General features: G+C 39.1%; 1 protein-coding gene across 2 annotated transcripts; it reads right to left on the bottom strand.

Annotated features, from left to right (window-relative positions):
- Positions 1 to 13,064: 13,064 nt before the first annotated feature.
- tbx3a (T-box transcription factor 3a) lies at positions 13,065 to 21,202 on the bottom strand. Of its 2 annotated transcripts, none has more exons than XM_051689246.1 (7): positions 20,286 to 21,202; positions 18,588 to 18,855; positions 18,092 to 18,253; positions 16,983 to 17,059; positions 16,604 to 16,761; positions 15,569 to 16,191; positions 13,065 to 14,739 (listed from the first exon to the last, which is right to left on the bottom strand). In XM_051689246.1, exons 1-7 carry the CDS (start codon positions 20,681 to 20,683, stop codon positions 14,320 to 14,322), a joined length of 2,106 nt encoding a protein of 701 aa, XP_051545206.1. In that variant the 5' UTR covers positions 20,684 to 21,202; the 3' UTR covers positions 13,065 to 14,319. The 2 variants fall into 2 exon arrangements, with proteins under 2 accessions (XP_051545206.1, XP_051545212.1); XM_051689252.1 differs by having other exon boundaries at positions 18,092 to 18,238; positions 20,286 to 21,198.
- Between the last annotated feature and the right edge of the window lie 6,589 nt (positions 21,203 to 27,791).

Raw genomic sequence — 27,791 nt, 5'->3', positions numbered from 1 at the left:
TTCATACTTTCTTACTTCTGCACACAACACTTCCTTCTGAAGTCCTTTCGTCTGAACCATATCAGAGCTATTTACCCCAATGCCAGCCAGGTGTTCCAGTAATATGGAATGTGAGATGGTGTCAAAGGTCAAGAAGGATGAGGATAGTCAGAAGGCCAGAGTCAGCTGCAAAGAGGATGTCATTGGTAATTTTAACCAGGACTGTTTCAGGACTGTGTTTGGACCAGAACCTGGACTGGAATGGCTCATAAAGATTATTCTTGTGTAAGTGGGCCTGGTGCTGAGATGCTACAATCCATTTGAGTATTTTAGAAATAAATGGAAAATTAGAAATTGGCCTGTAATTATTTTGATAATTGGGATAAAAGCCTGATTTTTTTTAAGAATAGGTGTGATAGAAGCAGTTCTAGTGAAGAGGGAACAGTTGCAGTAGACAGGGAAGAGTTAATTATGGCTGTTATAATAAGTGAAAGTGAGGGCAGGCAAGTGTGGTGCGGGGTGGGAGGACTGAGAACTGAAGGAGAGAGAGATTCACTAAACTGTGAATGTAGCCAACTACGCCACATAGGAACTCTCACCCAAGGATTTAAACTAAAACAGACACGCCAGTGGTCAGAGGTTCATTATACCCAGTGAGGACTGAGACTGTTCAGAAAAAAAAACAAACAAACAAAAAAAACAAACATTTTTTATATAAAAGAAACAAAATCAACATAAAACTTCAGGAGTCACCGATGAAACACTCAATACATTCCAATACCTTTTAATTACCTGCAAACAATTACACAGAATAAAATACGTTGCTTTGGAGCTGAGAGAGAGCTGTGGCCAACCCCCAGATAGGTGAGAGCACTAAAAAGGAAGGTCCCCAGACCAACCCAAAGAAAAGAGAGGACCACACCCTATACTCACACTAGTGCCCCACACTACACAACGAAATAAACTTTTATTCAAAAGGTGAATCTCACAGCACACCATGATGGGGAAGGGGGTGAAAATACCCTCTAATCAGCCTCTCTATTTAACAAAAATACAAGAATATTTTCACATTACCACCATCGGTGACTCAAACCAAACTGCTTCGTCAAAGCAGCAGAAAATTGAGCACTATTTTGGCTTTGACAAACAAATAACATAAACAACACTAAATATACAAAAACAATTCCTCAATACAAAATGACCTTTATACAACCACATTTTTAAAACAAACATCAAAATAAAATAATAAAAAAAAAAAAAAACCCAAACAAAACCCAACAAGGACAAAACAGCAGCGCAGCCCGGATCCGCGTTCCCTTGTCAGCACACATATGCTCACACCCTTCAAGGCTGAAGATGAACAGAGAAACACGCCCCTCCAACCTACACACACCTGCCACAACAGCATATAAACATTAAAACATAAACATTAAACCCAACACTGTGATTACAACACACCATATTAAACTCATACTTACGATGCCGGAGCAACACACACAACACACACAAACAATCTGCATGCTATGGAACACTATCACACACTTCCAGCTACGGAACACAGGCTCACAGTTACGGACACAGAGATTTTACAAATATAGAGCGCATTCCCACTGCACACATACATACATTGATTCACTTAAAACAACGAAGGAAACGGGTGACCCAAACTGCAGGATTCCAAAAGAACCAAGCATGAGGAAAAAGCCAGGAACGCCCATACATTAAACACATCATGGCATGTTTGCAAGATCTTTTTATTGTCTGCACAATCAACTTAATTACAGGCCAGACGGTGACTGCAATGTTTGGGCATATGGGGCAAACCATTCATGCTATCTGTCTAGGGAGGAGGAGGGTATATGTTAACACCTAAGTCTGCCTACACAAGCATTGAGTTAAGTTGTGGGAAGGGGATGTAGTGAGCTGGTGGATGACTTGGATTTGGTAATGAGGTTTGTGACAAGCTCAGTTGATACAGATTCAAAAGCAGAAAGTTTGGTGGAGGGTGATAAGCTCAGGGTAGCCCATACAGGAAAGTTGGTATTCATAGATGAAGAAGAGGCCAGTTGTTTATGGATATTTGTAATTTTAGATGTGAAAATTCTAAGAAGGCCATGCGTTGCCTCATGGAAATGATATGGTAGGAAGTGGTTTTAGGAGGCTTAAGTAATTTGTTAACAGTAGAGAATAGGGTCCATGAATTATTCTGCACAGAGCTGACGATGTTAGTATAATAGCCGATTTTTGCAGCATTAAGTGCAGTCTTAAGGCCTTTTCACACCAAAGGTGACACGATTATGAGAGGCTGTTAGCACATTCACGCCTTTACAATAGGTGGCACTAATCGACAAGCAATTTTACCCCGGTACAGTAGGTGGCTCAACGCACCTTTCAGCTGGTCTTACCTCTGCCTATGACAGATGAGAAGAAGAAATACTTGACAAGCAGATCAAAAAAAGAAAACTGATTTCTCTACCAGCTGCAGCAGTGATGAAGAGTTTATTGTTGATTTGCTCAAAGAGAAAGAAAACATTCGCGACATCACAAACTATTTCAGTTCACCTGCTGGACGAGTTGACTTGTCAGTGTTCTGCCCTTAGTTTTTTTTGTTTTGTTTTTTTCCTTTGTGGCAGAGCCCCGACATGTAGTACGTGTTGTATGTCTGTTTTATGTCTTGTGTCTGGATTCAGCCTCTTCAGTTGGTTTTACTCTGTGGCTGAGTCCAGGCACTTGGTTTTGTGTTTTCTCATTTTCTTGTGCATTCATGTCTGTCTTGTCTTTAGTAATAACTCCGCCCTCTCGTTTTCCTTGTTACCTGTTTGATTATTAGTTTATGGTCCCCACCTGTGTTCCCTCGTTACCCTCGTGATTTCTCTCCCTTTATATTTCCCTTGTGCGCTCTGTCTTGTGTCAGATTTTCTCTCTGTCTTGTTCCCAGTCGGTTTGATTGTTAGCACTACTTTTTAATTCAGTTTTCTGTTATTAGATTCAGGTCCAAGTGCTTTTGTTTTGTTCTCTTGCTAATAATTCATTTGTCTAGTTTGTTTTGTATTCAGGTTTCCCTCTCATGCAAGTTTTCTGTCTTTTTGTGTTTTTTGTCTTAATAAAGACTTGTAAAAGAGCTCTGACTGCCTGCGCTTGGGTTCTTCTGACAAAAACCTGACAGATTTTGAGGAGACTACCACGTTTTTGGTTTACAAAGGCATTTTGATAAAAAAACATACAGTGCACTGCAAGTCACAGCATTAATTTGATTAATATTTGGCGAATAAAAACACTGAAGATCTGTACAGTTGTTTATTAAAAAAGGAAAATATGCCGTGATATATATTATATTAGAGATCTAAGAGAACTCGTAAGATTAAATGCAAAGAAAAAATATACAGCAATATGGAATACATTATGAAGACAGTCCATGTAAGATCAGAGAGTATTTTTTTAAGGGATGCAAGGCAGTGATGCAGAAGTAGCATTTACATATAAAGAGAACCCATAGGAGAAAAAACTGTTTCTGTTTTTAAGGCATTTGATGCAAATGAAACACACGTCCTCACTGCTGGTTCAGGAGTTCCTTCAGTGTTTAATATCGGTAGTCAAAACAGCTTTCTGTGCTTTAGCGCCACCTGTTCGCTGTTTTTGGGAACTGCAGCAGCTCCTGACACGTGATTCACAGCTCAAATTTTATTGATCGGGGCATTTCTTCACCGGGCAAAGAAAAAATATTTGATACACTTGGCCGAAGAAAAAATATCTGATACACTTCTTTTGTCGGTGTGCGATTTGCCGCGAATGTTCATTCCAGGTATGAAGGGCTCATTAGGAATTAATTGTTTCCATAAAAAATGTTAATCACGGCGAGAAATCACGGTGAAGTTTCACGTTTGGTGTGAAAATGCCTTTATACGAGACCAGATGATCAGAATACATCTGTTTGTGTACAGTGAGTCCAGCTCTTTTAAACAGTCGCTCCAGGCGACGGCCCTGAGTTTTTAGCAGTCACAGCTCAGAGGTGTACCATGGAGAGGAGTGGACAAATTAGATTGTGTGTGTTTTCATGGTGGCCAGAGTGTGTAGTTTACTGTATAAACAGTCATTGTAATGGTTCACCAGGTCAACAGGGGAGGGGCAACAGAAGTTGACAGAGCGACTGATCAATCTGTCTAGGTTGCTGTGGTTGATATTTTTAATATTACAATATACTTATTATATTTTAATAAAGATATGCTGTGGTTTAGGTAGTGTTTTGATAGGGGAACAGTAATGTCAAACAGAATAAGCTTGTGATCAGAAATGGGAAGTTCTACAGCTGTCAAATTGGAGGGCGAGATGCCAAAGCAGCAAACTAAATCCAATGTGTGACCTTTGTCGTGAGTTGAAAGTTAACAAACTGATTAAAGCCATAGCTGTCCAGAATAGAATTAAAATCCTTGTAAAGTATGATAGTGGGGTTGTCAAAATGGATGTTAAAGGCACCCATTAAAATGATGATGAGAGACATAGCACACAAATGAGTTTAAATGAAGTGAATTCAGAGATAAAAACAGAAGAAGGCTTAGGACATCTATAAATTGCAACTGCTGTATGATGGTGGGAGTTGGTCCATTTATTTGGACTGCCAAGATTTCAAAAGTGTATGGATGTGAGACTGAGACCGGCTTGATTTTTTGGCTCTTGTGATGGATCAGTGTGAGATCGCCCCCATTTCCATAAGAGCGTGGTTTGCGGATTTAAACAAAGCCAGGAGGAAATCAGTTAGACAAAAATATGTTTCAGATCCATAATAAAATAATTAATAAATGTTGCCTTAATACTTAGTGATCGTACAATGAAAATGGAGAATTTGAGAGAATCTGAAGCAGCAGGAGTAGCTGACATGGACAGAAAAGCTATCACACTGTAGTCTACAGACCTTTCGGAGTTTGTCTGCATACAAGAAATAGTCCACAAAGAGTGAATGAAACTGTTAAATGAAAAGGTCAGATGGCATCCACGAAGGATGTATCTTGGATGTTGGAAAATACTGTATCCTGGAGGTTGAATATTGTTGACGGAGGCTTGTAACGAGTCTTGAGTAAGCAGATATCCACTGTTGAATACGTTAGCAGTGGAATGGCACTAATGATAGTGGCAAATATGTTAATCCATACTAGCGGCTGGAAAATCCGCATGGTCAAGTTCTAGCAACACTACAGCTAAACAGCCAGGCAGCAATGGAGGAGAATCCACAGCAGGAATGGAAAGCCAGAGAAAGAGCCACAGTAGCCAGACAGATCGGCTGCAGACCAGATCCGGACCACACCAAACAGCCTGGCAGACGCCAAACTCCACGGCGACAACTCCAGCCAACAGTAGATGGAAGACCATCAGACCTCAACAGCAGACCCTGTGACGACACCAGGACACGAACAGCAACAAGTGAAAAGCCAATGAGACACTGCAAAGCCACACCTCTGATCAAATCTGAACAAGTTTTAAAATACTAGGCATTATACATTTTCCGACTTTGAAAATCACTAAAGACAAAACTGCTACTCTGTTTTACGAGCTGTGGAAAAAATGGGTAAATCTATCTTGGGTGGGAAGACGAAGCTAGTATGCTCTCTAGAAACTGAAAAGTTTGAGTGGCTTACAAAATCCACATGAGTGCTTGTTCACCATCTCCATTTCATGAGCTTTGTGGCCCCGTCCACGAAAATTCCATTGGCTACTCACCAAATTACTTCAGATTTGATTAATGCAGCATCATACACTACAACATTTCCTCTTTAGTTCTGGATAGTCTGCTCAAAAATATCAAACATAATTTGTTATTCTCTGTCTAGATGGAATCATAGAAACAGAGTGCTCTTCTTTAAAAACTTTCGTTTAATCAGGTGACGAATAGTGTAAAGATGCATGCGCAAGCACACACACACACACACACACACACACACACACACACAAACACACACACACACACACATGTTGGTGCGGCCATCCTTATGGGACACTAGAAATGTCCTCATAAACCACATTTATAGCATAATACCCTTGTAATTACCAGTTTTTTTCCCTAAAAAAAAGCCCTCGTGAACCACTTAAACCTGCCCACACACACACACACACACACACACACACACACACACACACAAACACTCACACACACAAACACACACACACACACACACACTCACACACACACAAACACATACACACACTCACACAAACACACACAACAACAACTGCCATTTGCCACTAAGTGGCGGTGACGTCACCACGACGCTTGTGCCAGGCTATGTGCACCTTGAGGCCACGTGAAGTGTTGAAAGCCTACTGGCAGGAGGTCACGGGGCAGACCTAGATGCCACGGGTCGACTGACTGAGACGACTGGCTGATGGACCACCTGTGCCCCCTACTGTGCCAACTTGCTGTGCTTTAGCCACCCGATGCGCCGCTCGTTGTTGTGAGTGTCGCTCCTCCGCCCTCCGTTGTTGTTGGAGGGCGACTGCCTCCAACTGCACAGTAGTGTCCCTCATGAGCCTCCTCCACAGAGGCCGATCTTGACACCGCTGGTACCAGTCAGCAGCAAGTCCACTCAGCTCCAGATCCTCCTGTACCACATCATTCCATCTCCTCTCTAACCCGTGCTGCGCCCATTTAGCCCCCTCAATCCGGCCGAACAAAAGTTGTTTAGGCATGTGGGCTACATGGCCCAGCCAATGCAACCTTGCCTGCTGGAAGAGCTCACCGATGGGACTTTGTCCAGATCTTTCAAGGATTTGTGAGCTCCTCACACAATCCAGCCTGGTTAAACCCAGGATGGATCATAGGCAGGTCAGCCTAAATATTTCTAACCGGCGAAGATGTTCCATTAACGGGGTCCACGTTTCGCAAGCGTAGAGAAGGGAGGGAAAGACCGTGGCCGAGAAGACCTGAAGCTTTGTGCGGAGCGACAGACCAGGTAGCTTCCACACAGTGTTACGCAACCGATGAAAAGATAATGCCGCTTGACTGATTCGGAGTGAGACCTCTGCTGCTAAACCGGAGCCGGTCATGAGCACACTGCCCAGGTATGGGAAACTCTCCACTCTCTCCACAACTGCTCAATCACCAGTTGGGAGTTGGGGGGGTGGAGTGTCCGATGGTACAAAATACGCAGGCAGGTGCTTAGTTATGGTGGGGCTGATGTTAAGGTCCCACCTCTTAGTGGCAAGCTCCAGGTTCAGCAGCAGCACCCCCAACTCCTCCTCTGAGTGAGCAGCAATTACCAGATCATCGGCATACATAACATGGTTGAGCAATAGGGAGCCATCCCTTGACCGCACCCGGGCATCGATCAGCCTCCCATTGTATCTGTATCAGATGGAAATTCCTCCGGTACAGCTATTGAAGGCTTCACGAACTACGTGGTCAAATTAGATGTTAAATGTGGGAGCAAGAGGACACACACACACTCACACACACACACACACACACACACACACACACACACACACACACACACACACAAACAAACACATCTATATGCCTGCCTGCTTGATTCATTAATTAGCAATATGGCGGGAATAGGCCTCTATGTGAATTACTAAACTCCCTTCTAAACCCTTACATTGTGCAGTTGCTTTAGAGAAAACCATCTACAAAAAAATAAATAAATAAATAAATAAATGTCAATGTAAATTTATGCATGGTAATATTGGTAAATGTCTCCGTCATGTGGTGTGGCACAGTATCACACATCCTTGATCAGTCTTTTCATTTTTCTGGTTTTGAGATATACTAATATATATATATATATATATATATATATATATATATATATATATATATATATATATATATATATATATATGAAATTGTAAATATGTAATTTTCCCTTGTTCTTTTCTCTTTTTTTTTTCATCAGGATAGATGGCCTGAAATTTGATTGGTCGTCCCAGATGCTGCCCCGAAATTCTAAACTCTGATTGGCCATCGTCCAAGTTAGAGGCGGGACCTTTAAAAAAACTCGGTATTATCACTTTGGTTTAAATCGGAGCTGGAAGCAGCATAAAAATAAAAAAAATAATAATAATTAAAAAAATGATAGAAATCGAGTTTCTGCATTAGGTTTATTTTAATGAGAAATTTCTTCTGTCTCTTGATTTCATCATTGTATTTAAGAGCATTGTTTACTTGTTACTTTACAATACTTATGTATATTTAAATGTGGAAGCTTTTTTACTTCCACTCGAGTACGTTTTTGGCTAGATATATAAACTTTTAATTGAGAAAATGTTGACACCATACCTGTTCATATAATTTCTCAGGACTTCTATCTTAAATTACTGAAGGACAAACGATCAAACCTGCAAAGTGAAACCCAGGTAAGCCCTCAGCTGTGAGGTATGTGACGTCCTGCCACAGGGCAACCACTGTAGACACTGTAACACCAACCAGTAGAATGACACTAAGAAACAAGCATTTTTATTTATACAACTAGTATTAATATATATTATTATTATATCTAGATTTTTTTTTTTACATGAAATGTCTACAAAACTAATTTCAAAACCAGTTTTATATTTAAAGATTTCTATAGAATCAGCTCAGATCATCATGTAGAGTTTAGAATGTTCTCTTTGAAATATTTTCATGCAGCAGTAGCTCAAGACAACAATAAATAATATTTGTTTTGTTTTAAAGTTTTACAGAGGCTTCAAATGAACTATTAGCTAGAAGCCTGTGTACAGAGCATCTGCTGCTGGAACTTCCTCACCAATGCATCACAAAAAAGAAAAAGAACAAACCTGACAAAAATACAAAAGGAAACAAGATGTATACAGGCATGAATTGAGTCACCTAAGCCTCACCAGGAACCAGTGTTGGGTCTGGGTTACACCACCCTGAGGCCCAAGATTGGAGAAGTTGTACAATCAGCAGAAAAACCTCATGCGAACAGAAGGGGGGGCTAGTCGATAAGAAGTGATGGATCAGATCGACTGGACTCTCCTGTTCCATGATGTATGAGGGCCATTGGCGGCTGTTTAAGACAGAAAGGGTGACTTTTGATATTTTAGAAATGGTAGTAGATCTTCAGAGTATTCCGTGTATATAGAAAATTCCCATACAGTGTACAGTATACATACTCTATGCTGCAGAAATAGTCAGAGTTAGGATGCGATTCTGAGCATGCTATTATTTTTTGTTTAATTCTTGCAGACTCAAGCTTATGAGTGACATGCAAGTGATATTTGATTCACAGTTTCCTCTATGTCCTGCAAAGAGAAAGAGCTAATAATGAAAGGAGCTGTCAACAGCACTGAGTTTGTCTCTGCAAAGCAAACCAGGATCCTTGATTGAAAGGTCACGTATACTGTGTAAGCGACGTGTGTTAGTTAGCTGTTACAGGAGAGCGACTGCTTGACTTGTACAGGATTATAAAAGGTTCACTTGTAAAAACACTGCAGAATTTTACTGGCTTTACAGAATTTAGAATTTTGATTAAAATTAAAATGATCAGTCTAAGGACTGTCCTACATACTAAATTCTAATCTTAACTTTTTTTTTCTTGTGTTGTCACTATACTGACAAATGAAAATGCTGGCTTAAATTTATTTTCGGTTTGATGGGTGTAAAAACATATTTGGCAGTTGTAGTGCACCAGAGTGATAACATTTATACTTCTCTCTCTGCCTGAGAAAACAAGAGATATTGTATGACTTTGAAAGTTTCAACAAAAAATGATTGTGTGCGTGCGTGTGTGCTTACCAAACTATAGCTTGGGAAATATGTGTACCCAAAAGTAAGCTAAATTGGAGAAAATCTCACTTAGGGACATTTTTGGTCGCCCTCGTTTGGAAAAATTATCCATACAAAAAATTAAATAATTTGTATAATCATTATTATTATTGTTATTATTATAAAAATGCCAAAAGTTTTTGGTTAGAGTTGGTCTGTAATTAGCTTTATATCAAAACAAAAGACATGATATGTCCCAATTTAGATAGCTAAGTATATGTGTGTGTGTGTGTGTATCCAGAATTTTTCTTCTGCTTTTATTATTTTTCTTCTGTTTTATTGTTAAGTTGTTGGCTAAATGTGTTTCTCATGAAATGTTCTTATCAGCTGATCAATATATTTTAGTAATAGTGATTTAACCCATTTTTAAATAATGTAGTAGGTCCCACTCAGACTTTCCCCACCCTGTTCTGGCCTCTTTTATTCTTTCCTAATGTAAATATTTAATGGTACTATCATAGTTGGCCCATATTTGTGTTTCTCATATCAACAGTTTTTTTCTTCATGTTTCCAAATGTATAGTGTAATAGATTTTCAGTTATGAAGGAATGAGTTATAAGGGAATATAAAATTTTTTACAGTTGCCCAGTCACGTTAAGTATTATTATTACAGTTATTGTTTTATTATGATTTTTGTTGAAATTATTATTCACAGGTTCTGATCTGGCCTGTGACCCGATCCCACCCCCCTCTCTTTCTTTCTTCTCCAGTCTGGTCTACTATTTCCTATAAATTAGATAAAGAAATGAAATAATAATGATCATGAAGATGATTAGGTGCCTTGGCATTTTGATGATGTTTAGTTTCTCTTTAAAACATTTACAGTTTTATTATTATGCCATTAATATGTTGCATTGTGGAGCATTTTGTACATGCATTGCTTTTTTTTAAACATTTCCTTATTGATCTGACCAAAATCAATTGCCTAGGCTTACTATAGTCTACAAATGTATAGACATACAGTGGAATTCAACATAAGAAATCCTCTTAAAACATTAACTGAAGGTATTTTGAAAACGTTACCATTTTTTATGTTCAGCAAGTTTGTTTGTCTTCAACAAGAGACCTCTGGACTGTTTAAGACGGCTCCAAACACATTGTAATACACAGAGTTCATAAGCAGCTATACTGTAGATCTCAGTCTGAAGAGTTAACTGCAGTCTTTTGTTGCAACAGTTTTCAGTGAGTTGTTTGATCGGCTGCCAAATCAGCTCTATGAGCATGTTAAGTCTGAACTCCACATGAAAGACCAGACTGTTGCAATCTATCAACTACTGCTGGCTGGAGAAATATACGCTGGAGTGTTACTGTGTTTAGCCGTGAGCAGGGGTGGAGGTGTCATGCTTTTGTAGATATAGGCCTATGTGTTTTCTCCCTGTGATGAGCGATATGAGTCACTGGAACAAGGAACACTGTACCTGTGAACTTGTGTGCTGGTCAACATGGCAACTTGTGGAGCTCTTTTGTTGATCATCGTGTACTGTGCAGCGTGTGTTTGTGTGGTTTAGCACCATTAATGCTGCAGTCATTAACTTGTCTTGCATCTGGTAGTGGTAGAAATATCAAGATTTGCAGCTATATGTGCAGATGCACATGCAAATTCATTATTTAGCATTTTTAAGACACTTTAAAGTTGTTGAATTGTGTAAAAGTGCTCTTTCTTTATATGCTTGTATATGATTTTGAGGAAAACCAAAGCATTATGCATTTTCCCCAAAGCATTGTTCTTTAGTAAACTGAGGTACAGTAATTACACAAATTTTACTTGTTTAATAGTTGTACTTTGACATCACCCCTGTTAAAGATGCATTATAATACTTAATGTGTGCACATAAGTATGCTTTTCAAATAGGCTGCAGAGTTTTACTACGGAGCCTCTCACATACAGAGATTACGCGTTTAGTGTACTTATACGTTAAAATACGTGTAGAGTTCTCACACACTCGCTTTTATAAGAATTATTTGTTATGGAATTATTCCCTATGCGTCTATATTCTGTTATTCATTTTAAACTTTGATCTGTTTTCTTGCCATGAGAGCATGGCTACATTGTTTTATTAGTAAGAGTTGTTAGGACTGAATATCTCACAATGAAAGTGAAAGTGGTTCTGATGCTTTGACTATGGCGCTCTATTAACGTTGATCAGCTCAGTGTCAAACACGAAGATGGCTCATTCAGTGTGTTCTTGATAACTTCTATTCAACCTATAGATCTGTATATGAGCATTATGCGAAATAATGCTGGTACATGATTTCAAACGGCGAACATTTCTTTTACACAATGAATGAGGCGTGCTATGATAGTGCAATCCAAACCATGATCAACGTGGTCAATATACAAGTTCAATCCTGCATTAGTAGCTACTTGTTTTTGACATATTTTCAAGGTTGAAAGCGACAATGAATCGTAGTTCAAACATGAATGTCGCTCAGTACATAACTGGCAAGAATATGTGTAGTATGCACGACTAATAATGCCCCTGTGCTCTTTGACATGTACTTTGTGACCGCATGGTGGCGACAGGTCTGACTGTATCAACAGCAGGATTCAGACGCTCCGTCGCCGCCGTGTCATAAACTCGAGGCTGATAACGAAGGCGCCAGGTGAGCAATAGAAGGAGCAATTGTGATAGTTTGAGTGCTGTTTACCACTGTTCTTCAGCGCCAATACCGTTACTTATTAACCGTACTTCTTCCAAATAAAGATATGCTCTCGATAAACTCGGACTCTAGGCGCAACAGAGTGGGCAATCAAGTTATTTCACATTCTTTCAGGTTCACATCGGGCCTCATAAATGGCCAAGGAAGAATTCCAGCTATGACAGGTCGAGCTGTGCTAATAGCATACTTTCACTTTTCCTGACCTTGTTTTTTTAAAGGTCAAATTATGCTGATGATCTTTATGTCCCTTTCTTGTCTAAAGAAAATTAAGGAAATAAGTATTTGACCAGATTGCATTTATTTAACGTTTTTTATTATTAAGACAAAAGCTCTACCTGGATGACTAGAAAGTAGGCTATTAATACAGCATTACAGATAATATTATAAGTTTGTTTCTGCCCTAACATCTGTGCACACAATTCTTGTAACCGTATACATTTCAATCGCGTAGTCCAAAATGTTGTGAAATGCTTCAATTCAATCTCAAGAAACTGTTTTTTCATGGTATCACAATGTTAATCGTCTCAAGCTTTCATTATTCCTGAGAGGCTTGTTGATTCTTTTTTTATCTGCATTGCAGATCGTTATTGATGTTTTAAGAGAGCTTTGTCATCAGATCGTAAATTGTACAAACTTTGGCAAATTAGAGTCCGAACACGGTAGAAACACAACTGGAAAATCTTTATTTTGATTATGATTTTCTGCACAATATTTTTGGCAGTTTTGGCTCAGGTCACAAAAAGTGAATTTAAACACACACTTTGACTAAAGCATTTTAGTTGCCGTGAAAGAAAAGTGTCATTACATGGGTGCAATGTGTTATCGCATTTAATTTATTTGAACCAAAGCACTTAAACACACAACAGTTAATGAAAGGATGGCACATGATTTTTGTCTGCTAGAGAATCTAGTGTCTGTTCGGGGTGCAGTCCAGAGTCAGGAAGACGTTAATGACAATGTAATGAACAAGGGAAATAGCTCACAAACTATTTTACACACACATATATATCAATAATAAATTAAAGACAGCTTCCTCAAACAAACAAACAAACAAACAAAGAATCTCCGTTATATTTACAAGCAATGTTCATATGAAACAATTACATAAATATGTTATATATATATATAAATATTTACATTTGTATTCATTTTAACCATATGATCCATTTTTGACTCATATGATCCCTTTTCCCAATTAATCTCAAAATTTGATTTAATTAGCAATTTAAGTACCGCGTCTGATAACCTAGACAATCAAATGTTTAACAATAGTCTGTGGAGTCACTGACAGGTTTGGACGGAGATTAAAACAAAATAAAAATGTTTGCCTCGACTGCCTTCTGCAGTTTACACAAAATATGTTCAACTAGTCTGCATTTGAGGTAAAAATCATTTGTGAAATATTCTTAAAAATGTTCTTTCTAGATGATTTTGCGTTCCAAACAGGCTAGAACAGCAAACCAGCTGTCGTGATTGGCTCTGATCTTTGACATGCAATACGGCTCCGGAAACTTGATTTTTTATTTTATTTTTTTATCCTTAATATATTGTGAATCACAGCAGATCAACTAAGAACCTGTTCAGAGTGCATTTTAAATTAAATCACGGTCATCTTGACATAACATAAAGGAGAGCAGCAGCTTTATTCAGTCTCTGACATCCTATGACAGTCTTTGACATGACTGTTCAATACTTCTATGGTATTCAAATAGTTGGAAAATATTCAAAGTTAGTGTTTAGAATTAACTAAAGAGATACATATATGTCATATGTTTATTTTTGTAATACCAAAGTGCATTTTAAGTCTAAACTTTTTCTTCGATTCAGGTCCATATTGTAAACGGGTTATTCGTCGTACGCAATCTGTGTCAATGTCTTCATCATTCCCGTCCTGGTCACCGTCGATCACACATATCAGCCTACGGAGACACGCTGCGTGGCCTGTCCGGTTTGGCCTCGAGTCCTCTGACCAGGCGCTGGATGCTCTGTAACTCGGTGCTGGAATCTTTCTGAGAGCAGGTTTTTGGTGACAGTGACACTGAACCAGACGAGCGGCTGGTGACCTCCGAGTCCAAAGCAGCTGAAACGGGACTCGTGGTCATTCCGTCTCCCTTCAGATCGATGGCACTGCTCGCCATGGGTGGCATAGCCGTCGTAAGTAAGGTGCTGTCCGGGACGCTCGGTAAAGAGTAAGGGCTGTACCTTAACCGAGGCCGCACCGCGTTAAGAAAAGGATGACGATGGACTGATGATGAGGCGGCTGATGAAGCAGCTGCCGCAGCGGCCATATACGTATAAGGATACGGAAAGAGACCTCCGAATGGAGACATGGCCAATCCCTAGATAGATAGATAGATAGATAGATAGATAGATAGATAGATGTTAAAATATTTCAATGCACATGGAATCATTTGTTTTAATTAACAGATATTCATTCATATTTAACCAAAATAAATAACTGAAACCTAGTTTTGTGTTCATCATGCACGTCATCCTCTGGCTTGACGTATTGTGTCTCATGAAAACGGATTTTAGAATCGGCTCAATACGCCAAGTGGAGCCAATCAACACATTAACGCATACGTCAGTGGCGACCAAAAAGGAATATGCCTCTATAAAATGCCGTCATGTTTTCATCAACACCAACAGTGGCAGGTCTATTTATTCAAAAATGACTACATAAATATATAATTATAAACACACAGTCAACAACTGTTTTCAGCCAGATCATTCCTTCTTTATTTAATCCTGCCTTTCGTTTCCTTGTACATTAATCTTTCATTTTATATTCACTTATATGCGTATTATTAATTTATACATATATAATCATTGTGTTTTTACCTTCTTTTTTTTTTTTAAATGACACCTACGCTGAGCGATCAAACGATATAAGCTTCAAAACGTCATTCTTTTTATCCATAAATTAATTGATGTCGTGTTACTGTGGAAACACATCCTTCAAGAACTGTTTTATTGCTCAGTTTCGAGCATCAGGAGTTGTATATTTGCTGATAATTTATGGACTACGCAACAAAGACCATTAAAACACTGCAAGATATGCCACACCTCATTTTTTCAGAAGTTACAAACTACAATAAAAACAAGTTCAAGTCAAACCAAAGCGTCAGTGACAGGGCTTTCACTGCTGATGATCATTAATAGGCTTACCTGCGACGCCAGGACATGTTGCTGCAAATGGAAAGGCAGCGGTGCCCCCGCCAGGCTTTGCGAGGCTGATGCCATGCTGACCGTGTCCACTGAACTGACCCCTGCGGAGGAAACCGCTGCCAGTAAGGGGCCCATCCCTGCGGCCATGTTTGAGAAAGCGCCTCCCATATTGAACTGGCTGGGGTGTAAAAGGAAAGGATGGGCACCACCCAAGTGATTGAAAAACTGTTGCCCGGCCAAACCCGGCGGAAATCCGAAATTGTGCATGTGGGTTTGATTCAAGTGCGCAGCGCCATCTGTCTGGACAGTCAATGGTATGTAATTTTCTTTGCTCACTGTCCGGCAGTCGTCTGTTTTGGCCTGGTCCCGGCCTGGACTCTTGAGCTCTTCACCCGAGCGGGTGGTGCTAGAGATGAGCGTGATGGGACTCTCCCGCGAGTCTGCCCGGATTTTCTCAGTTCTCCGACCGGCAGAATCACTTTCCACAAACAGACTTTTACTCAGACTTGCATCGGGATCCTTTGAGTCCTCGGTCGTGGTGGAAATTTTGCTCGAGTCTGGCCCCTCTTTCAAGTTTCCATCTTTGTCTTCATCGTCACTGTCTTCATCACTGTCACACAAATCTGTGAGAGAAAATATATAACAGGAATATTGTTCAAGATAGGTCTCTTTATTAAATAGGATGTTTGAATTTGCGATTTCACGTGTTATAAATACTGACAGCAAGACGCTATAAATACTTGGTAAAAATGTGTAAAAAATAAACTTACAAACATATAGGCTACGTGATAAAAGCAGGTTCGTTGCGAATGAAATATTTTAATATACAGTATAATATCTCCATTAGTTTGTCTTTCATGAGCTTGTACAAAAAGGCCGGAAAGAAATGAATGCAGCTCTTCGAAACGGACTTTCCCAAACACATTTGAATGAATAGCCTGAAAAATTACAGGACGATTCGACTGCTTAAGACAAACTTCAATGGTTTATTTGGATCCTAAAGAAAATACACAACCTTTGTCATATCTCTCACACCTTTTAAGTTATTCTGCCCAACAGTTGAAACCGCGGGAGAGGAGGCCTGGCGAAAACATTTGAACGACGCTTGTTCGCCTGAGGAATCGTCTGACGTGCCAGTTTCTTTTTTCTGCTGCTCCTCGTATGAACGCATGGATTGCAGGGCCAGTTGTTTCCTGGAGTAAAGCAAACTTAATAGCATTAGAGACAGAATAAGTCAGCTAACTGGACAGTAATGAATCTTTATTAATTATTATATTTTACATAAATATGAATCTACGTTCATGATGAGTCTTGAATTTGCTTCAGGTTATAAGTCAACAGTGTTCTGAATTTCATGGAATCTTATGGAACGCTATTGAAAAGGGAAAAAAGGAGCAGTTTGTTTAGCTTGTACCTCTTTTCACGTCTCCCGTTTCCAGTATCGCGGAATCCTTTTGCAAAAGGATTGTGATCTATTTTCAGTTGTGTTATCTGAAATGTAATGACATATAAACAATCCTTAATGAATCAAGACAGCCAAAAACATAAAATGTCTTTCACTTGCATGGTTCAACCTGTTGAATACTTTTTTCTTTTCTTGTTTTTTCTTTACAAGCGCCAAATATTAACAACACATTTAAACATATTCATTACAGCAGTGGCTAGGACTGCGTGACTCAATATATTTTTAAGAAGTATTATAGCATAGGCTGGCATATATACTTAATTTTGTATCGGAATACTCATATTACCCCTGTAATGAGTTACTGCTAGAATCTTTTTTCTATTAATTTTCATTGAGGCCAACTTTGGTGGTCTTGGGGAACAAGGTAGCCATTTCCTCAACACATAAAGATTGTGAAGCTATTTACATTTACAACCTCTCAACATGACTTCAGTCTCTCACCATCTCACAAATGAAAACACATACACACACAAAACACACTTTTTTATTTTATTTTTTTTAAATTATTTTTTCCTTATAGACATTTAGTAACATGTTCTTTGAGTGTTAAGGGTTACATTAGATTTCAGCCTTTTTTTTCTCAACACACACACACACACACACACACACACACACACACACACACACACACACACACACACACACACACACACACTTCTTGAATGCTGAATATCCCTCTTTAGTACCTCCCTCTATGGCAAATCCTCCCTTCTCAGTCTTTTATATAAACACACATATTCACACATTAACATGATTCCGTGAACAAAATGTTGAGAATATGCAGAATTTACACATTCGAGTAATGTATGTAGTGTATAAAAGAGATCATTTTTTTTTTTTGTTTTTTTGGTGTGCGTGAGGGTTTTGTGGTATGGTGCAGGCCTCACAGTGATAAATCTAAAAATGCATATATTATGAAATTTCAGTGTATAATAAGAACAGGAGTGTTTCCCATAAAAGCGCCATACATTACTCCTGCTGTAGTGCCACGGTTTATGTAGTTATTACAAAGTGTTTAACGGCATAAGATTCAACACACAAAGCTCGTTATGACCAACCTTGTCGTTCTGGTAGGCAGTGACAGCAATGAAGTCTGTCTCAGGGAACACGTAGGTTCTGAACGTGCTGTAGGGCAGTTTCAGAATGTCGTTGGCTCTCACAATGTGAAATCTTGGCTGATATTTGTGCATAGAGTTTAGGATCGTCTGCAATACACAAGACTGACATTTTAGAAAATATGTTTTACTATCAAGTAACATTTTATCAATGGGAAAACGTATTTATGCGACATACTTTAACGATAATTTTCTGAAAAAGAAGTCGAGGCCTGGACCTTTTCAACATGTTTTCTTGCTCGGACTGTATAAATGCTTTTTATCATGTGCACGTAGTTGAAAAGAAATTTAAATTCAATCTTTATCTTCATTTTCGGTTCAGAAACAAGCTTGTTTGCCAGTGCCTTTTCTCTACAACTGTATAAACAATAAATTCAAGTATCACCACTAACAATTACACTACAGTAATAACAGACACACAAACACAAATGAAACTTACAAATCCATGTTTGTCGGAGATGTTATTTGTCAGTTTAAGTTTGTGGAAGTTGACGACTTTCGACATCCATTGCTCGCCAGTGGCCGGACTGTCGGGGTGAATGTACATCCGTTTTGGCATTTCGGGGTCAGCCTTTCCTGCCACCATCCAGCGAGAGTTGTGAAATTTATACCTACAGTCATCAGCCGCAACAATATCCATCAACAGAATATATTTGGCCTTCTTGTCCAAGCCCGTGCATCTCACTTTAAACGGAGGGAACATTCGCCTGCACAAATAGAGTTCAATTAACAGAAGAGATTTATGTTTCATATCACAGTGCAATGAGAAATATATGTGGGGTTCAGTTCTGCTAGATTTTTATTTGATTGAATATCCGAATTTTACTCTACAGGGATGCATTAATTGCACATATCTAAATGTGATTGTTGTATGGGAATGGAGGTGTAGGCCCAGTCAATAGCCTTAAATTAATATTCCGTGTTCAATACAAGTTAAGCTCAATCCACATTTATGGCATAATGTTGATTACCACACACACACACACACACACACACACACACAAAGGGGAAAAAAGAAAAGAAAAAAAAAAGAAAAGAAAATTAATTTTCTTAAAAAAAATACACAAATCTGTGTTCCAGTGAGACACTTACAATGGGAGTGACTGGGTCAATTTTAGTATAGGGTTATAAGAAATAAATATGAAGTTTATAATTGTATAAAAAAACACTTAAATTCTAATGTTAAAACTCATGTATTATTTGAGCTGTTAATATAGTCGTTTTAGGGTTTAAGTCGTTAAGTCGTCATGGCAATGAAGTTGTCTGTAACTTTCCACAGATGTAGTTAGTAAGTGATTTTATGACAGTAAATTCATGTTAACACACATATTGTTTATGTCTTGTGTCTATACTTTTGAAACAGTGAGTATTTTAACGTTTACAGATTATTGACCCCATTGACTTCCATTGGAAGTGTGTCACTGGAATAAATTCCTTTTATCTAATCAGTGTTATGCCACAAATGTTGTCGATTGAGTTTAACTCGTATTGAACCCGGAATATTCCTTCAATGAAAATAAGCTACCCCCATATCTAAATGCAGCTCAACAAGCAAAAAAGATGTTCTCGAAAGAAAATAACGTACCATTATACAAAGTTATCCATATGAAAATGTGGATAATACGAAGCTTCATAAAAGCGTTTTCTGTCAAGTCTATTTATAATTTGACACCCCTGAATGTGTCTATAATAATTATGACGGATGTAAGTTGTATTTTACTTTGTGTTTCACGTTCGGATTTCAACCTTAATTAAATAAAATTCAAGTGTGTCGTGTCGTGTACATTTTTGTGCAAAATACTTCGCATAAAATAATTAGTGTGTTACCAATGATGGATATTAGCAAACGTTCATAACTAAAGTTCGGTTACATTGTATGCGTTGTAAAAATGACATCAACATGCCCAGCGCCCAAACTGAGATAAAATATGCGATAAAAGCAATACACGGATATCTTCCTCTTGTCTGATAATTGCCGCATGAGCTCTTCTAAAGAAACATGTGAGTCACTCAAATCAATAAATCAATTAATCAGTCAGCTGTGAGGTCTACATCTTTTATAACCACTACAATGTCTTTGAATTCAAGGCACAGCTTGCTTGTCTTCTAGCTCAATTATTGAATAATTTCGGTTTACCTTCCCGATTTCGTGATAACCATTTCTGTGCCACGCTTGTGAAAAAGATCCCAGAGTTCCTTGGCTTCGAGGTGAACTTTCGGGTCGTCTTCCACCTCCTCCTCTGGCTCAAGTGTCTTCAGAGGCCGGAGATGCGCGGCGGCGGCGGCCGCGGCGGCGGCGGCTTGGTGTCCCAGTGAAGAGAAGTGAAGGCCGGTCTCCGCGGCGCCCATCAGCTGCTCCATTATTGGCTTGCCCAGGGACAGGGATCCGTTAGGTGGCAGTGCCAGGGCCGGGAAAAAGGGCGGCTGGTGACCCAGCATTGCACTCATGGCAAATTCCGGACCCCGGTGAGGTAAAAACGGGTGATATGCCATACTGGATCCTTGAATAACTGGATCTCTCATCGGGAAGCTCATTCAAGTCCAGACAGCAGATGCGGTGTTCCTCAAGATATTACAGTCGGCTAAATAGTTGTACTGGACAAGTCCTTCACAAAATCCAGCTTTCCCTTCGGAAGTGGAAAAACATCTGACGCCTCGGTGTGTAAGTCTCTTAATTTTTCTCTAGCTGGAAAGAATGTAAAAGAGAGAGTGGGAACCGGCTATCCATTAATATTCGCCGGTGCTGATGTGCTGTTGATCTTTTGTCAGTGCGCAATGAATCTGAAAATAAAAAACACAACAACAACGAATGAAATGAAACGCGACCGAGTCACTGTCTGTCAGCGTGTGGTGCGTCGTGTTCTTTTGCTTTTCTTTAAAACAGACATTCCTGTCAAACTGCGATCGTCCCGAGTCCTGCAAAAGAGAAGTGTTGAAATATTTCGGTGGCTCAGAATAATTCCTCTGTCTTTACTTGATGGAGGTATACACCTTCACGCGCTCACACGCACACTTTCACACACGCACACACACATTTCAGCGGAAGAACGGGGTCCAGCACAGAGATATTCCCAGTGCTTCTGAACTCCATCGGCTTCAGACGTGTGGATGTGTTGCATGTTTCGAGCTGCAGCTCTCTGTTGATTGGCTCTTTGACGCTTTCGGGCCAATTGTGTTGCTCTGTAGGCGTGGTTTTAACAGGTCGGGTGGAGGGGAAAGACTTGAGACTTATAAAAAGGTGTTTGAGAACTCTTTTGCTGCCGAGAAACAGCACTGCCTCACTCTCCGTTGTGTGAAGATGTCAACATCATCAGGACACGCATCTGTCGGTCTGTGGGACCCAGAGAAGGAGACGCGCCGAGTCTCGTGCGCACAGCGTCACTGTTGCCCTCTTTTCATACACAGAAGATCAGATATCACTCCTGCGGTAAATCGAGCTGAGAAATGGAACGAGAAAACATTTTACAAAGGTGTCGAAACAATTCGTTATTTGTTAAAGCAGCGGATCTTGCAATTCATCAAAGATCTGTAGCAGTGTGCCATGCAAATCAAATTAATGTGTCCGAATTGTTGGCCAGAATTCTGCAGCTTACACTTTCATAGAAGCTGACGATGAATTGTCGTGTCATAATAATGCGTTTATAAGAAATGCAATTCATATTCGAGCATTCAAAAATCGCGTTTGTTTAGGCTGGCCATCAGTGAGATTTTGTTCAAATGAATTCCCAGTGCAGTTTTATTATAAAGTCCAATGCAGTTTTTAAGTCTTTGATTCTGTGTTCATGAACCTTCTTCATTCATTTCTCTGTCTCATGACGCTTGAATGGGACTATACAAACACTTTTTTTTTTTTTTTTAAAGACGCATATCAAAGAAATATCGAATAAATAAAGCACGGACTAAAATGTGTAATTGTTTAAACATTGGCCAATACGCTCGATTAAACTGGTCTTATTGAAAAATAATGCATCTTTGACATAATATGACTAGATGACACCTCCAAATTATTCGAACAGATTGTTGTTTTCACTCATTTTTCAGTGTCTTGCTCAATTTTCTATTTCGAAATACTCCAGACAGGTCGCATGTGTACTGTTGTGGTGATTAGTGAATGCAACACACTCATCTGTGTTGTTTGTCTCTGCAGTTCCACTGGCGCCCGACACACAACACAAGATTCATTCACACGTAAACAACAGAGGGTCCTGGACTGCCATTTTACTTACACAGTGACTCAATTATCGGCCCTAAATCTGGTCAGCGGACTATAGAAGCTATCTGTGACATTTATCACCCCTCATCCTGTAGCCAAACACTGCTGCTGTCATTGGTCAAACCCACCTTATGAGACAAATCTCCATTTTCAGTTGAATCGAACCAATTATCTTGCACCAACAATTCATTTGCTTATTTTTACATTACTCTATCAGCAGTTCCAGGTGTCATTTCACGTGCATGCTATAGGCAACGAGAATGAACAAATGGCCAAAATAATCAGTTAAAGCTTGCTTGTGCAATTACATGTTGTGTACGTTTTACTGTACTCTGACGAATTGCATGTGCATTTAATGAAAATAACACTCTGTACTGCATGCTTTCTGAAGCTCCACTTTAAAATATCAAAATGGAAATGATCTGGAATAGTATTTTGAAATGCCTTTCTAGAGTAGATCACTTAGATGTGAGAGCAGTTTTCTGTGATCCGTTAGTGACTCTGAATATGTGTCTCTGAATATTCATTTATTTATTGGCTTAATTAAGTCCAGTAGTTACAGTGTGTCCTCACCAATGTTCAGTACCCAACAATATGCTCCGCGTGCACTACTGGATTCATCACTGCTGTCCCGACAACGCCATGCACTCGGCGGATTTCTAGGTTTTTTAGGGTTCATTCCCCCGCGGATGCTTGCGAAAATACGTGTAAACAGTCATATATATTTGCTGCACGTTTCTGTTTAGAAAAACATGTGTCAAGAAGAGTGACAGTGGTCGGTTTATTCCGGCAATAGGTTCCAAGCTAATTTAGTAGCAACCTTTGGGGAGCGGTCAACACACTATATAAAGTTCTATAGGATTCGACATCTTATGGATCACAAGAGACCATAAAAAACAAGCCCGACATGGCTGAGGAAAAGTGTCAATGCTTTCAGCAAATTTTTCAAAACCTGCTACAGATATTGACAAAAAAAAAACAAAAACATTTTAATTAGGGGATGAGTTCACTGATTGATATGTGAAGAGATCCATTCAAGTCTGAGAGTCGATCAAGGGAAAATGTTCATGGGAAAGTCTCCATGATCCACAACTGATATGAAATCAATCAGCAAGAGTGAGTCATACCTGTTGCAATTGCTCCATAATAGGTTTGCCTAAATCTTGGAGGAATGCACATTCTAGTAGGACATACCAGGCAGGCAGATCCTTTGCATTGCATTTTGAAGTATTCAGGAGTTTTCCATTGACAGAGACTTAAGTTAGCAGTTTTTAATCTAAGGGTACACAGAAGTCTTTGTTTTGAATCGGACTGTGATACAGTACAACATACTATTTTCAGATTCTCATTACTGAACCTGAAGTTGTTCAAGTCAGAGACTTTTTCCAATAAACAAAACCACACAGTCAGGCATGACATTTTATGTTGTGAACTTTGGCACCACTGGAAGTTTGCCACATTTGACAAATCAAATGCCAAAACATAGCTTGGCTTTAAACCAGCACACAACTTTCATAAGCACCCTCGCTGAATTTTAAGTTAGCTGAGTTAAATAAAGGGATCCCCTGCTCTGAAAGCTCAAATCAATGGAAGGCCTCTCCCTTATGCTTCATATATATGCTGTGGAGCTTGAATTACAGTGATTTGCTATTTACTTTGTGGCAAAACATGAAAAGGAGTGCAGGGACTCACAGCACTGCAGGGCTGACAGGATTGAATTTCATTCCACCAATACAGCACTTTTATTTCTTTTAGGACAACTGCCCTGTACTAAGAGAATGAATTTTAGATCATATTCTACTCATTGTTTCAGTGAGTCACTACTGCAAACTTGCTCACTGCACCAGGTAAGCCTGTGTTCATTTTAGAAAGTAAATGGTTGCTTGTTGTCTTGTGGTCCTCTAGGGTGGTGTTAACTGCAGAGAGGGTGAGTCTAGTGGAAGAGAAGCTGATCTCAGCATCTCAATGACCGTGCACAACTATTCAGCAGTAATCCTGACAGATGCACTGATGAAAATGGAAAATTCTGACCTTTTTCCTCTCTCTGTGTTTGTGGGCAACTGAGTCAAGAAAATTTAATTATTGAACAAGTACAGTATAAAATCCCAGAGTACCTTTGGAATGGCAGAGTAAATCTTCTTTTCCCTGATTGATGAACAGGTTTGACTGATCATGGGAAATACAGCAGGGCCATAAAAATTATTGCATTGATTAACAGATTTTTGAGCAGCAGCATAAATATTTGCTCCAGTAATGAATCTTCTTCAGAATGTAATAACATTTTTCTGTTGTCGGTATTGTGTATAGTGTATGTTGTATGTGCATTGTCAGTTTGATGTTGTTGCAGATGTCTCAGAGGGATTTCCCTTCTATCTTTCTGTGTGTCTGTTAATTAAATAACCAATCAATCAATCAATCAGTCTGGTAAGCATGCAGTTGAAGTTGAACTGTTGTTCCACAGAAATCCATCCTTTTATTTAATAAATCCATAAAGGAATATTCGTCTTTATGGCAATAAAGTAAATCTGGCTATAACTTTATACAGGAAAGGTTAGTAAGTAATTTTATCACCCTAAAATCATGTTAACACACATATTAAGTCTTGTAGCTAAACTTTTGAAACAGTGAATATTTTAACATTTACGGATTGGCCCCGTTCACTTCCATTGTAAGTGTCTCACTGTAGGCCAGATTTGTATTTTATTTATTTATTTTTAAAGGAGGAACGAGTCAAAATTAACTTTTGTGGTAATCAACATTATGCCACAAATGCTGTTGATTGAACTTGTATTGAACCGGGAATATTCCTTTAAGTTGTCATCATTTACAGCATATATGCAGTTTCATGATAGCTCACTGCTGAGAATCTAGTAAGTGACAGTCATCAGTTTATCAGTGACATTAAACAACACATATCCTTGACGAGGAAACACAAATGTACTTAAACCTGTTTTCTATTTAGTATAATGAAACCATGTTCAAACTGGGATGTCATATGAGAATTTATTGTCTAAAAACAATCATAGAATAATCTGTCTGTTTTAATTATTCTAAACTTGTATCCCCCGAACGTATAACAATATAAACCCGAATTCCCGGCATTTCAAATGTAGGCCTACAATGTGTACATTTGTTTAATTAAACAATTTCCCCCCTCACAATTACATTTAGTTTTATCACTGACACTTTCACACCCGCGTTTTAACGCATGCGTGGGTCCCGTTTTGAGCTGTGATATTATTTACTATCTGAAAAAATAATATCATGTGTACAGTGTTTACATCATTAAAGAAAGTATGTTTATAAATGTGAAAAACGTGCATATCAAGGTATAGGCCTATACACCCTAGAGCTTGGCTTTGGCCGTAGTGTGGGAATAATATCACAGTCCTGATTCACACAGTTAATCTCTGAATCTATGCAATATGGAGAAAGCAATTTAATATCAAACGCACATTCTAGACGTTATTCTTGGACATGTTGAATGTTATATATTTTCAGCAACAGACTGACGTAAAGTGACTTCTTGAAAACAAAAGGAAGTCGAATGCGGGTTTGATCTTTCATCTATGAAAATTCCCACAGATGTTTTGCATGAAGAGGGGGTGTGTTTCTAAGTCCAAGTGAATTGATTGGAGCACAAAGCGCCGAATAAGATGGAAGTGAACTAGTCAAAGAAATAGTTTACTCACCTCAACGTTGAATATAAACAGTCGAGCCGGTTGTATGAAGACCTCTCGTTTTTCACTGACACGCTAATAAGGGGGATGCAGAGTATCTTTTACCCCTTTATACAACTATATGCCAAACACATGCAGCTCTGGGGGACTTTCTTTTCTACAGTTAATTCTTCAGAAAACTTTTTACATTTCTTTTGCTTTTCAACAGCCTTAATGATAATTGCAGTGTAACAGCAAGTGTCCTGATTAATTCTTAGTACCCTATATGATAGGTGGCATCATAATCGTGTTTGACTCTCCAGAGACACCAATCAAAACAAACAAATTCCGACTTTCTCTGATTTCAGCATTTACAGCCCCATGCAGACAGCAAAACCACCATTCAACAAACCAATTCAAATCCGATTTGGAAACGTTTTGGTTTTCAGAGCGAGGCAGCGAAGAGCCCGTAACCTCTCAGCACCGGGGTCATGTACTACTAATAAGATCCATGGCCCACAAAGAGGCTGCAGAGCTTCACAAATGTCCCTGGCGACCGACTGTGACCTACGGACCTTTGACATACATAGAAAATTAATTGGTCACTATATTAAAGACGAAGGTGGGATTCCAGTTAATTAGGCGTGATTGAATATTATTTGTCCCCAGCCCCCGGTTTGTTTTTGCGGATCAGCTTTTGTGTGTGTTAAATGAGAAGCGAGTATCGTGGTGGCTGTGTACAGTGTGGTTTTGTGAACTGGCGACAGCTCCAGTCCATGGGAAAAACTTAATCACTGGACCTCATTATCTCATTTCTCTCGCCATCTTTGGGGAGCAAGCCCTAGTCAAGAGTGGCACAAAATTCTCTCGCATTCTGTCACTCTTTTTTTTTTCTCTCCATCTCGTTCTCTTTCTACTTTTCTGCCTTTTGCACGAAAATGTCGGCTGCATAAACAGTGAAAAGAAATGATAAAATGAAGTGTCTGCGGTATCTGTTGAGAGTCCACACAGAAGTATGGGAAGCAGTTAACGGCGTGTTTGTGTTATTCAATAAAACTTCTGAAAGACATCAAGAATGCACGGGATTGGTTAGCCGGATGGTCATAAATTACCAGTTGGTGTTAAAACTGCATTACAAAGTCAGGCAAATGTCAGCGCGATTTTGAAAATCTTGTTTAAACTGTTGGTTGGAAAGGTCCTTACATCAGCTAAATTTTGTTTCGTGTGTATTTCATTAACGTTTGCGCTTGGCTTAGGTGATGTCTGCCTTCAGAAATGAAATCTATGAGTTTTAAATAAAGAAAAAAGTATGCCAATGTTTTGAATTGATGAACACATTTATTTGATACCAGTTAATTCATCAACACCTTCGTAAACTAAATGCAAATAAATGACAGTAACAAAAGATCTTCAGTGGGCAGACAACAAGATGTTGAACAATGCGCACGGATCAACGGGTGCATCTCCAAACGGGCAAGAAATGTGGCGAATTTATTTAATGGTCTGTAGCTCATACAGCCTGCAGTTATGACTCCTGGAATCAAAAGACTGTCAAAGAGATTTACACCTGTCTCGTTGCCTGCAAATAGACAGCCTCTCTCAGTCCATAGATTAGACTACTGGAGCCAGGTTGTCTGGAACCCGTGAGCTACTTCACTCTAAATCCGGATTAAACATGATAAAATGATCAGCAAAACGCCACACGAACATGCACTATAACGCAAACCAAACAACTGAAGTAAAGCGAAATTACAGAGCGCCATCATTGCGT

The sequence above is a fragment of the Myxocyprinus asiaticus genome, chromosome 4 (genome assembly GCF_019703515.2).
Source record: "Myxocyprinus asiaticus isolate MX2 ecotype Aquarium Trade chromosome 4, UBuf_Myxa_2, whole genome shotgun sequence".
Classification (NCBI taxonomy): domain Eukaryota; kingdom Metazoa; phylum Chordata; class Actinopteri; order Cypriniformes; family Catostomidae; genus Myxocyprinus; species Myxocyprinus asiaticus.
The sequence above is the reverse complement of the archived record's forward strand: the minus strand, read 5'-3'. Positions and strand labels throughout refer to the sequence as shown.